We start from the raw sequence: 14,132 nt of genomic DNA, 5'->3' as shown, positions 1-14,132 counted from the left end.
TTATTTATGTGTGGCTTTAGAAAAAAGCTTTTATGATTTTTGTTCCAACAAATATTAAATGTATTTAAACATTTTTATTTATAAACAGAAATATGGTATTTTAATCAAAATATTAAAGCTTCAAACTTATCTAACCATTGTAACTGTAAAATTATTTCCAGTGTATAATCCGCTTTCAGTACTTGGCAATTTGGAAAAAGAACAGCGATAGCATATTATCCGTAGATTAGTCATATTGCTTAAAGAAATATAGTTTTAAAGAAGGAAGTATCTGAATTACGAATAAATAATGGAATTGGAGCTAGATTTTTTATAAGTTCCATCGATACACTTGTCACTCATTAAACGTCGCTTCTGAATTACTTAGTATATAAATTCTACTATAGAAGATGTCAGATCTATTTATTACTATTTATAATACCATTATATCGAGCACTGACTATTAGATTTTAACATTATTTCAACTTATTTATTTAAATCCGTAAATTTTGGATTTTTATTAATTTATTTAACAATTTTGGTTTGGTTAATTAGGTTCGGTTATATTTTTTTTCTTTGGGAGTGGGGAAGAGTAGCTCGGATAGATGAGAGCATCTGGTTGCAATTGAATTATTCACTTATTCTTGTCCGTGTTCTCAACGGTTGGAGGAAGTATATGAAGATAAAGATTTGCTTCTATTGATTCCTTTTTTTCGTTTACATCATCTTTTAACCTATTTTTTTATATACAATTGTTCGTTTTCAATGGCGAAAAATTCATTTGCAAGTGGCAGCAATTTTATTTCTATTTTATGATCATCATTGAACAGTCAACCCATATTTTTGAGTTTACAACTACCGATGATCAACTCCGTAAACTTGTAATTTTAAATCCAATCCAGAAGACAATTGAACTCCTAGATCAGTACTTCCAGAGGTAATGAGTTGTTATAGGAAATTGGAGGACTTGGTGAATCAAGTATTGGGTGAAATTTGCCTTCGTGATAGAACTTTTTCTTGGAACTAACCACACATTTGCTTAATATGGATAGGAAAACCTCCCACGATTAATCTGTCAGCAAAGTGATAGTAACCCATGAACCATCTACCACTTAACGTCAGCACAGTGGTTAGTGTGGAATTCGAACTCGAGGCATCTCATTGGAAGGCTAGTGCTCTATCCCCTGAGCCAACAAGGCCTTTGCTAGCTTGTTAGTATTGGCAAGTGAAATTAGAAACAACAATGTTCCATAAATTTGAGTTTCGCATCATTTGTGTTATGGATTGCTGTTAACGAGAAAAAAAAGATAATATTGCAGCTGACAATTCTGTATTAGAAATGAAGAGCGGCAGGAAAAAATTACTATACATGTTCAGTTGTTTCCTGGTCGTAAAATTTAACATTTTTGTGATCAAAATTGTGATTGTCACATGAGTATATGCAATGCTGTAGGATCTTTTTCTAGACTCCCGGTGACTGAGTGAACACAGGTTCGAACTAGACTTAGATTTTAGTTTTATAACCATCGTTGAACAGCAGACCCAATTTTGGGTTTACGACTACTAATGTTCAACTCAGTTTGTAATTTTAAACCCAATCCAGAAGACAAGTATTGGGAGAAATTTGTCCTCGTTTTGATGGAACTAACCCGTATTTGCACATAATGGGGAGGAAAACCACAAAACTTCCCATGGTTTGCCTAACGGGGACTCTAACCCATGATCCGTCTACCACTGAAGATATTTTACATTACCTACATTGTGGTCGATGCTAGCCAAGGGCGGATTTCGTATCGACTAGCCATCGCTGAGATTTGAACCCTGTTTACCTCATTGGATGGTGAACGCTCTATCTCCTGAGCCACCACGGTTCAACTGGATACAATTGCCTCAGCTTTTCATCCCGTCATTGGGTTGATAAGATCAGTTACAACATGCTTGGGGACTAAACACCAGGGGTTCTGCTTTTAGCTAACCATCTAATTGGAACATATGCTCGTGACGTTTCAAAGCCCAAGGTTAAGAAAACTGATGTGGCCATAAGAAGCGCTGTCGAGCTACTGTTAGTATCTAGTCGTTAAGAATCTTTTTTTTTTTTTAAACAGTCTAATGCTTATATTATGAAGCTGACAACAACCCACATCTTGAGAAAATGAAATTGATTGTCGTATTAAGAAAATTCATCTAAATCATTTCAAGATGGTTGAAAAAAGTGTGAGTTCGTGTCTGAAAAACCATAGAGCCATGGATAAGGTTCCTGTATGGAATAGCATATTATGTCCATTGAACATGTTATACTATTCAATACACATAATATACACTCCATGAATTAATAAAACCTGAGTTTTCCGTAATAGTCACTTACAGGACTTTTGGAACACTATGCAAATATAGGTCAATACGATCTGGCATTCCAAAAATAAATAAGAATGACTTGGATGTGCAACTTACTAATTGTAATCATTTTCAGCTTTTTTTTTCAGCAGCTGTTATTTTTTTGCTAGTTTTACTGTGTTACTTTAAATACAATCTCTATCATTGATATTGTGTAATTTATAGTAAAAATATTTTTTTTTGTATGTTTATCAATTTTATACAAGTTCAAAAATGAATAAAATTCTTTATAAGACTTACTTTCTTTCTTCCATAAATATCGGCAATAATTCCTAAAACTGGACTTCCCAACATTATGCCAGTAAAAACAACCTGTAAAATAAAGTTTTATATTATAATTAAAACTTGTTTTTGTATCAGGTGTTTAAGCATTCAGCGCTTTCACTACGTATATTTGTGAAAATCGACATCAAATTTGTTTAATCGCATGGTTGGTTAAAAAAATGTCAGAACATTAAAGCCTGTTTGATTGCCTAAAAAACAGAAAGCATCTTAAAATTTCTTCCGGCAGTCTGACAAGATTTGATGTCTTTCATCCTAAATAGTGTTTTCGATCTTTTTTTCCTTGTCTTATTCACAGAAGAATATTACTCACAGAAGAATATTACTCTTGTAAATATTCTTCTGTGACTTCATTTCTGAAAGGGGTTCTAAAAATATATATTAAGGATGGTGATTGGGGAACATCCTTTTTTAGTCGTACATTACTTTTTAATCTAATTATTTTTAGCAGCCATAAGCTAATAATTAATTAGCATTCAGTAAGTTTTTTAGTTATCTGTCATCAATTACAATATGTCTTATAAATTTGAAATATTTTGAATTATATTTAACACACACTTGTAATTAAATTGATTTTTTATCATAGAATTAAAATAAGTTGGTGAAGAAAGAATAATTTGTTGAATACTACATTTCTGGTTTCTTTCAATGAGAGGATATAAACTGGATCCAAGAAAAATAATCTTTTTGCAATGAGATTTTTTTACGCTAAAATTTAATTAAACATTTGAATTAATTTGCAGAGAATTTTAATTGTTGCCTATTAATAGTAGGACTAAGTAAACGCCAATTTTAAGGTTTAATTTCTTTGAGCACTACGTATTATAATAAAAGTTATATTACGTTTTACGTTACAAAATTTTGAGAAATAAAATTAATATTCAAAATCTAGAAATTGATGAGAAAGTTATAGAAAAGTAGTTATATTATAGTAATATTACGAATTAGTTTGATTTTTTTAACCTTATAATAACCTAGCTATATCCCTCCTTTTCTTTTTACTGAACTACCTTTCATCCAAATAATAATAAATAAATAAAAAATGCATATACCGTATATTTCAGAATGTAGGTCAAGTATTTTTGAAAAATTTTCAAAAAATAAGAAAGAAGGACTATAAGCAAATATATATATCCATTAATTCCACAAAATTCCCCTCGATCATCGCTGACAAAAATTCTTTTTCCGTTGGTCAAACAAATTGGTTAGTTAACAAAAAATTCCTAAATCTAGCCTAACAGCATTCGAAACATATAAATATATAAAATAAGAGTTGAAAATAAAACGTTTAAAAATTACCATTAAAAAAGAAACGCATAAAAAATACTACGGGAAAAGAATAATTTTTTCCGCTTTCGCAATCACTTGTATAGTTTGTCTACGGTAAGAACTCCCTCCTCCGAAAAGTCTGAGGCTGTCAGCTGTTATGGAAACAAGAATATTCGCATTTCAGGAAGGGTAGCTTCTCTTCACTCTAGGGCTAACATAATAGACCGATGAAAAAGATTCCCTTTCTCTGGCCGACCCGAGTCTTAACCTGACCTGAACAGTGATCCTACACCCCTACTTGAAATAGTTATACCTTGTTACCATAGTCACCGCCACTGGTCTAGACGAATGGCTAGCCGAGTTCTTATAGTTTGTCTAAAGTAAGAACTCTCCTGGCCATTCGTCTGGATCCGTGGCGGTGACTATGGTAACAAGGTATAACTATTTCAAGTAGGGGTGTAGGATCACTGTTCAGGTTAGGTTAAGACTCGGGTCGGCCAGAGAAAGGGAATCTTTTTCATCGGTCTATTATGTTAGCCCTAGAGTGAAGAGAAGCTACCCTTCCTGAAATGCGAATATTCTTGTTTCCATAACAGCTGACAGCCTCAGACTTTTCGGAGGAGGGAGTTCTTACCGTAGACAAACTATAGCTTAAAACTTTCCGTATATTTTTTTTTACAGCCCATCTCCTCTCTCATAAAACTGCAAACAATCAGAAAAAATTAAACGCGCCAGCTTCAAACAACGGTAAATAAATAAACTAATATATATATATAAATATACATTAGTTTCTTTCCCTTTGTTCGCTAGTCCAGAAAATTGTCCACAAAGATGACTTATTTTGAGTTTTATTTCATACTTAATTTTTGAATTCCGGGTAAATTTTCAAAGAAAAAGCGCCTTCTCGGTTTATACGCGTTTGAGTTTAAGTTCAGAAATATACGGTAATCAACATTTAGTGTTAGTTTATGAAATAATTTTTACTGATGTTAGTAGAGCTATGTGCCACCTGTACAGATTCCATTCACAAGCCATAAGATCTCCAATAATGGACAAAATGAATATTTCAAATGCATCAGCCAGCTGGAATAAATAAAACAATAATAAGTAATGTATAACTAATAAACTCTTCATTTAAACCTTAAGAGATTCAGCCTTATATGCATGTACGGTACGGCACTCTCGTTTACGTCGCACTAAAGCTGCACGATGAGCTAAAGGCGACGGTCTAGAAAACAACCCTGAGGATACTCCGGAGATAACGTGCATATACGTCACATCCCGTTTTACAGGGAGGCCACATTCACGCCATCCATCCGCAGATCATAATTTTGATCTGAAACAAAGCACGATCCATCTCCAATCCAGTGCCCCCAGATGTATTGATTTGTTATTGGAACTTGGAGGACTTTGTAACTCCGACAGATTAAGCGTGCTCTAGTCCACGGGTAGTCTTCAGGCGGTGGAGATCGAACTGACGATCTCTCGAACATAGGCCTCCATTATATGTTTGTGATTATGAGTTAAATATTTTCCAGTTATGCTTTACTTTATACAAATTATCTTTTTTAGAAAAGGCACATGAACATCACAAGTTGCGTTTACTGAATACACTTATTCATAGTGACCACAGACAGTCAGAAAAAAGTTATCAAATTTCCCTGATTTATTGTGACAAGTGGCAAATATTTTAGTATTTATTGCTCAGTAACACCCTATTCATATGCATAAGCCTTACCAAACACTTGCGCTAGTCACTGGAGTTGAAAACAAAAAAAATTTTTTTAATAAAAAAAAAAAGGAAAAAAACAATGTCTGTAAAAAAAATATCAGACTTTAAGGTACCACCCAATAATTCTTGTTTATTCTTTTTATTTTTTAAAATCTTTTATTCATTTATTTATTTATTTATTTTTTTTTTGTATTTATTTAAATTTCCTGACTTTTTTTTCTTCCTTGATAGAATCCCCTGTCTGTTGTGGGTTTTTCCTGATTTTCCCTTCTTCTGTGGCTACATTGTTATTGATTCATTGTCTGATCAGGTAAAATAAAATCAAAAATAATAACAATGAATACACAAAAAGAATTTTAAAAATTATGAGAGAATTTTAGACTTGCAAATAACAAAGGTAACGGAAAAAAGGTTCTTCGCGGAAAGTCCATTTCCTAGCAATCTTGGGTAAGAAATGTGTTTCGTATACGAATAAGAAATATGTTAATACGCATATACGTCTTATTAGAAATAGATAACATTTTATCTAAACAGTAAATTATTTGATAAAATATTTTCCAAAAAGTGGATTCTCTGATTTAAATTTCTATAAATACTGGAGAGCGTTCCTTCATTAGTATATTAGTCATCATATCATTAGCACAAGTATATTCAAGTAATCTCAGCTTTTAATTTTTATTCAAATTTGTTCTAGCATTGAGAAATCCATCCATTGATCTTGAACAAAAAATCAATCTTTAGCAACTGATAGATTGATCTTGAATGAAAACAAATAGAAAAATTTATTTTTTTAGAACACCAATCAAATCGAAAGTTTCGTTCATCGCCTTTTTAACAAACCTTTGAAGTCAAATTTAAGGTTAAAGTACAAATATAAAATGTGCAATTTGATATTTACACATCAAGAAGAAGATCACAGTTACCCACACATGTGACCTATGACGTCAGTGTCAGCTGATCGCTTTTAATCAAAATGGCGAGTTAAAGTAAAGCTAAGTTTCTCCACATAAGTTAGAATGTTAATTTACATTACGTTAATTAAATACAGCACATCACATCGAATTTGCTGAAATATAATTCTTTCTCGTCTGCGTCTTTTACTTAGCTTAGATTTATTATTTCTTTACATATTTTATTGTAAGCATGATGTATTTTTGCTTTGTGTACCTGGCAACTTCGATGCATAATTAGTTTGTTTATGCTCTACATGGTTTCGTGCCTGTCTTTGTGTTCACTAAGAAATGTATGGTGAAAGAATTGAAATATTTATATAAGAATTATTGTGAAAGAATATAGAATGTGTCACATTAGAGAATTGATTCTTGTTGAGCTTGATTTACTCAAAATTGAAAAGAAAAAACAGTTGCTAACGCAAATAAATTCCAAGGTTCAACAAACAATCCAGATCGAGGTACCCACAATAATCACTTGCAAGTATCTCATTAACCTGCAAATTATGCCCATCCAAATAATTATTGTTTAGTTTAAAAGTTTATTTAAAACAGGATGGCCACAACCGAGAAAAATGTAAAAATCAGGGAACAAATGGGGGGATGCTTCATGAAGCTGCTCGAAATTTTAAAATTTTTTTTTAGGAAATAAAATGGTCAGTTTCAACACACACATACACAAGCATACTATATATTTATTATTTTATAACCAGCTTTGAACAGCTAATCCAATTCGTTTACGTTCGTTAATCCAATTCGATATCAATGTTCAAATTTCATAGCTTTGTAAGTTTGAACCAAATCTAGAAGTCAAGTGAACTCCTGAATTAAGCATTGGGATTAAATAGTCTTCATGGCTGACAGTTTGATAGAAATAATCCGCGTTTGCGTTTCACAGAGCGGTAAACCACGAAAACATCCCACGGTTAGATTTAATTCTAATCCATGATCCGTCTACCACTGATTATATTTTACAACAGCACTGTGATCGGTGCTAGTTGGGCAACGTTCGTACCACCCAGCCACCGCTGGGTTTCGAACCTCTGGCTCATTTAATTTTAGGCGAACGCTCTCTTCCCTGAGACTCCAGGGTTCTGTTTTAATTTATTAATAAATTTCAGTGGATAGGAATTTGGAAAAATAATTTGTTAATCCAATCTTTCTCTACCACTCGAACAATTTTTGCCTGTTGTTGGCCTCCATAAAAAACGCCCTATGCATACAAAAATAAATAAATAATTTGGTTTCTTTATTGCCAAATTTTTCCTGAAAACCCTATTACTATAACCAGAGGATCTGATTATCGCTTAGGCTCAATAGGCATAGTCATAAAAATTATTATTATTAATATGTTTTTAGAAATAAATATAAATGAACTAAACTTAAAAATAAATACATAACAACAATTTATTAACTCTCTGCCTAGGCACCTAATAGTTCTTTTTTATTGTCTTGAAATCTTAGAGTTACTTGAAACCTTTTTTAACAAAGAAAAATAACTTCTATTTCGGCTGCTTTCAAAATTTTGCAAAATACTTCCAACTAAAAAATGTTGCTATATATTATTTGATCGAAAGGAAAACGTTTAGGGAAACTTGATAGCCAATACGTGTTTTTTTTTTCATGTTAGTATTATTGTTGTTTCTATTGCCTACTTGCCATGCCGGCAAGCCTATTTAAGCGTTTCTTGTTTTTCAGTGACGCTATCTATGACTTAGAATACTAATTCTGCCACACTTACGTCACAGCCCGTTTTACCGAGTGGACTTATTTATACATCCATTCATTCATGTACAGATCGTAATTTTGACCTTAACCAGAGAACGATCAATCTCCAATTCATTACCTTCAGAGGTATGGATTTGTTATGGAAATGTGGAGTACTTTGTGACCTCCACATTCCCACGTTTGGATTGTACATATCAGTATGTGAATTTCAATATATTTAGTGAGGGGCCCCTTATTTGTCATGATTGGTGTCGGACTATAACCCATGACTAGAAAATGAATGTGAAGCTGCTTAAAATATCGAAATTTGATTCAAAACAAAGTTTTAAAAAAATTGTATGAATGACTATAAAATCTTTCACTACAATGCACAATTGAAAATTGTTTATCTGATGTAGCAGTTTCAATGAAGCGCGACACGTTACATTCTTCTTAAATGACGCGATTATTTGTCATTTTTCAAGGTTTATTTGATTTTTATTTATCTTTTGATGTTTTCGATGTCCAAAAATAGTTTATTGGGTCATTATACTACCACATCTGAAAACATTTGAAATTATATTTTCTCAAATAAAAATGACTTTATATAAGAAGTCCTTTTTTTTTGAAAAATTCCATGTTTTTTAGAAACTTGAAATAATATTTTTTTTTTTGTAATTTCGCTTTTTTGTAAATTTTTTTTTAGTATTGTAGTTTTTTGTTCCTTTCTTTAACGAGTTATTTAAATTTGTTAAATTAACCTTGAATCTAGTTCTGAATTTGTTTTTGGTGTTTTGATGAGCTGAAAATGAATCAAATGAGCTGAATTATATAGTTTTCAAAAAAAAAAAAAACTCTTATTAACGTTGCGAATAAATAATCGAAACATAATTCTTTATTCTTGAATTAGATCATTTTTTAAATTGAAAAGTTCGAAGAGAAATACTGATGCAATTTTTTATAAATGTTGCTTTTTTTAACAGGTATTTTACTTAAATAATTTCATAAAAATAACCAAATTATCAAAAAAATTACGGTTTATTGTTTTGTTATTAATATAGTTACAAGTTTCAAAAATTATTATTGATTTAAGAAAATTTAAACTCTTGGAACCCCTGTGATCCTTCCACGGAACCCCATGGTTCGGCGGAACATCACTTGGAAACCAATGTCTTAAATAAAGGCTTATTTTTTTAATTGAAAAACTCATAAAAATTATTTATACGTTTTTCAGTTATTACGTATTTAAGAAGATTGCTATTATTGATAGACAAACTTATTATTGATAGTATTTTTCTTACAATTGATTAAAAAAAAATACTTACCCATCCTAATCCAGCCAAGATTGTTAATTTGATTTGAAACTTCCCATAGCCTGCTTTGCTCACAGCGTCATCAACGGAATACAACACACCTTAAATTAAAAAAATACACTGAATTACATTATAATAATTTTAGAAAAACGCGTTAAATATCATCATATCTTAACTTTCATCCGTGGTGGATCTGGGGACAGAGGACCCCGATTTGAATCTAGATTGTTGATAAGAATTCTGCTTTCAACTCGCACCAACCACTATAATGACGTAAAATATCCTCAAAGTTAAACTGTTCAAGGGTTAGAATCTCCTTGCCGTCGGGCTAACATTGGGAGGTTTACGAAGTTTTCCTCTCCATTTAACTCAAATACTGGTAAATTCCATTTCGTTGAGGACTGGTAAATTCCATCCAGTCCTCAACGAAGTCAAATTTCTCCTTGATTCAGGAGTTCCCTTGATTTCTGGATAGGGTTAAAATCGCAATTACGTCAAACGTCATTATGTCTTAAGGCCTGGTTTCTTAGGACAGGACGCCGTCAGCTGGAAATCAGCGCTAACCTCTGATTGGTCCATTTGTGAGTTTGATAGTATACGTCATCGAACGCTCATCTTGAACTACAATTGCCGTCCAACTCAACTGCAGTTGGATTACAGCGTGACGTTAACCACAGAAGCAATGGCGGACAGCATCCAACAGCACATTGAAATCAGCCAAGATTTTGATTTTGACATTAAACATAGCTTCTTCATTAATCATAGCACTCTTCATTTAGCTCAGCTATAATGTGTTTTTTCTTGGACAAAGTCATTATTTGTTCTCTAAAACACTGGTCGACAAAAACAAAATCAATACAAATTCAAAATAAATATTTGTTTACGTTATTAACGCATGCGAAATGAGAGATAATGTCTGCGTTGGACGGACTGCTCACGCTGAGCTAACAAAAAAGTATTTTTTTGGCGTCAGCTCTACATCAACTTTCCGCTGACGCCCAGATAAGGCGCTAGTTCTAAGAAACCAGGCTTTGAGCTAACAAACCAGTATTTTGTTGGCGTCAGCGGGACGTTGACGTCCCGCTGACGCCCAGATAAGGCGCTAGTCCTAAGAAACCAGACCTTTAACTTTAAAATTGCATAATTGAAGGGTTGGAGATATATTTTTCTCTAAGAGAAAAATATATTTAATTCAACTACATAACAGTTAAATTTAGCTGTCAGCTTTCTTTCCCTACATGTTTTCGAAACTTAATTATGGAAGATATATCTGGATTTAATTATAAAGATATCTGGAATTTATTATACAGAACATCTGTTTGCTTTCAGATTAGGAGGGAGAAAATTACAAGATAAATGTTTTTAGATCTCCTAATTCGAAAACGTACTCTATTAAACTGTTTATCAATTATACATTAAATTCTAAATCTTTAATAAAATTTATTTTCTTCTTCTTTTACGGAGCTCATTATATACTTGTTATTTTGACTTTTCGATATTAGGAGACAAAATAATAGTTCTGAAAACTTCGAGTTTCTAAGCGATTTACGGGGTTATGCGAAAATCGTATAGGTCAGGATCATGTCTAAAATTCAGAGTTTTCATCGCCAAGCGTTTCCATTATTTTGTCCACCCCCTGTGCCTTATCTTAGATTGGTTTACTTGCAGTTATAAACCAGAATTTATAAAATCAATAATTTATTAAAACAGGGGTTCAAATTTATAGTCATTGGTTTACAGTAGGTGAAGGGGAAATTTTGAAAATATTACCGTTCTTAATCAAATTAATTTTAGGTAATGAGCTAAATTCTTTTTATAAAATCTCATTCGCAAAATATTTTAACATAAAACTCCAGAAAAAAGTGTCTCTATAAAGGCGTTAATATGTATGTTAAAAGGTTGATTAATAGTAATAAAAAAAATCAGTAAAGCCGCAACCAGTGGTCGGAAGAAGCGCGCTTCAAGTAGCGGAACTACTGTAATTGCTACTATTTTTCGTATTTTGTAGTGTAGTGTGCTACTTCTTAAAAGAAGTACTGTAGTGTGTAATGCAATACGAATAAAACAGTAGTTTGTAGCGATTTCTGGCAACTATTTTTAAAGTTGAGTAAAGAAACAAAGTCTAAAGTCATTTGAAAAAAAATTATTTAATTTTTAGAGAATATGGCCATACTTAGAAATAATGAAATACAGGAAGGAAGTCCCTCATATGGATCAAGAGAATCATTCTCTTAACATCAAGAATTTTGACGTTAAGATAAAAATTCTTAACATCAAGATAAAAATTCTACGGTAGGTGGTAATTTTTTGGACACCTGGTATATCATGTTGCACTTGAATCTTACTTAACGCTTTCATCTCGGCAATGTCCTGCATGCCTTTGTCCCACCCTCTGCGATTAGAGTCCCCCTGCAGCACCAAACTTGAAACAAAAGGCAAATTCCAACTTTGTTTACTTTACTTTTAAAAAAATAATAATCAATTGCAATCGATAATCATATTCATTAATACAACAACGAATATTTTTCAGAGGACGAGTTAGCTCGTCCGTCACGATGAAAGAGTTCAGGTAAATTTTCAATAAAACGGGAAAGCATCGCTTCCAATTGATATACGCGTTTTTTTCTCATTTTAAAATTTTATTAATTTTTACGCGAACAAATATTTATTTTGAAATTTAATATGTCATGTGATCCTTCCATGTTCCTCACGTGAACATGAAACCTTCTTTCTCGGGTTTTCGTCCATTGTTTAAACAACAACATATTCTTCTTTACGATTCTAGAAATCTCCATCTTTGAACAACTTATAACATTAAAGGCTTTAAGTGTTTATTTAAAAAGATCGTCTAAAGGAAATATCATTTATAGTTTACGGTGCATTCAACTAAATAAATGTCTCTAACATTTTTATTTACAAATAAAAATGTAGTTTTCAACTTTTGGACAAATTATTGTTTTTTTTCCCCAACGAATAATCGGGTTATTTAAAATTCTTTAAGCCAGATAAGCTTTCTGAATTTGATGACCCCATTTTCGCGCTGATAAATATTAAAATGAAATGCGTTCATTTTAGACTAGAGGAGACTTAACTTTAGAAGAAGGGTAATAAATTTAGAGGAAGAGTATGGTAGTTTTGTAATTTTAAATCTTACCCAGAAAACATGAGGACTCCTTAATAATTCATTACTACAGATTAACCGTCGTGGAGGGCTTTTTGGTGCAATTTGCGTTACATAGAAAAAAAACCACGAAAAACTCAACTCCCAGGGCTAGCCCGATGTCAGAGATTCTATTTTATTTTATAACCGCCTTTGAAGAGCCGACCCAATTTTGAGTTTATGACTATCAATGTTCAACTTCGTAGCCTTGTAATTTTGAACCCAATCCAGAAGACAATGGAAAACCCTGGATCGTGGGTTAGAACCCATGATCCGTCTACCACTGAGGATATTTTTCGAACCCGCTTCACCGTACTGAAAGGCGAACGCTCTATGCCTTGAGCCACCATGGCTCGATGGTAGAGGGATTTTATTTTATTTTATCACCGTCGTTGAACAGGCGACCCAATTTTATGGGTTTACGACTACTAATGGTAGCCTTATAATTTTGAACCCAATCCAGAAAACAAGGGAACTCCTGGATCGAGTATTGGAAGAAATTTGCTCTCGTGGAGGACTTTTTTGATGGAGCTAACCCGCATTTGCGTTGCATGGAGAGGAAGACCACGAGAACCTCCCATGGTTAACCTGAAGACAAGGGGACTCTTAACTTATATTCCGTCTACCACTGAGGATATTTTCAAGTCAGCTCTGTGGTCGGTGCAAGCCGGATGCGGAATTCGTATCGATTGGGATTCGAACCCAGTTCGCCTCATTGGAAGGCGAACGCTCTATCCCCTGAGCCACCACGGCTCGATGGTAGAGGGATTGCAACTCCTGATTCATCTACTTCAGGGGATATTTTATGTCAGAAATGTCATAGGCCTGATTTGAAAGCAAAATTCGTATCGACTCGATAATGATGGGATTCGAACCTGATTCACCTAATTTAGAGGTGAAAACTCGAACACCAGAGTCCTCGTGGCTCGCGGTATAATATTCACAAACAATTTTTCTTCCATTTTGTTTTAATTTTTTAACTGATGTTTCAATTCCTACGGATCATACTTTTCGTATGATCAATTGTACATAAATGTACATATTTTTCCATAATTAGAGCCCTTATTATATATTTTTTGTAACCTTTAGCAAAACTGAGTTAAAAAAATTACAAACTTTACTCTTCGAACTTAATACTTCAACAAAGAAAAAAGCAAAACGCTCATCAAAAATGAGAAATCGCAAAAAAGGAAATAGAGATATATTCCACATAAAAACATGATTGATTTCCTAAAAAAATGGAAATGGTTATTTGTGCAAGGATGTTTTTAGAAACATTTACAACTTTCAATAGACAATCACACAGGCTGTGGTATTTTAACAAAGAAAAACAAAAAAGTTCTCGA

At 32.8% G+C, this 14,132-nt stretch overlaps 1 protein-coding gene across 3 annotated transcripts in view; it reads right to left on the bottom strand.

Annotated features, from left to right (window-relative positions):
- Positions 1–14,132, bottom strand: part of LOC107438189 (synaptic vesicle 2-related protein) — an 80,296-nt gene that overhangs the window by 35,294 nt on the left and 30,870 nt on the right. For all 3 annotated transcript variants that reach the window (XM_071180652.2, XM_087149909.1, XM_071180655.2), the window contains 3 exons: positions 9,639–9,727; positions 4,909–5,007; positions 2,614–2,685 (listed from right to left, as the gene is read on the bottom strand). In XM_071180652.2, coding sequence (XP_071036753.2) covers positions 2,614–2,685; positions 4,909–5,007; positions 9,639–9,727 — 260 coding nt within the window. The remainder of the gene's footprint in view (positions 1–2,613; positions 2,686–4,908; positions 5,008–9,638; positions 9,728–14,132) is intronic.

This window comes from Parasteatoda tepidariorum, chromosome 8, assembly GCF_982258835.1.
Source record: "Parasteatoda tepidariorum strain Cologne lab strain chromosome 8, Ptep-v5.0, whole genome shotgun sequence".
In the NCBI taxonomy this organism is placed as follows: domain Eukaryota; kingdom Metazoa; phylum Arthropoda; class Arachnida; order Araneae; family Theridiidae; genus Parasteatoda; species Parasteatoda tepidariorum.
The sequence above is the reverse complement of the archived record's forward strand: the minus strand, read 5'-3'. Positions and strand labels throughout refer to the sequence as shown.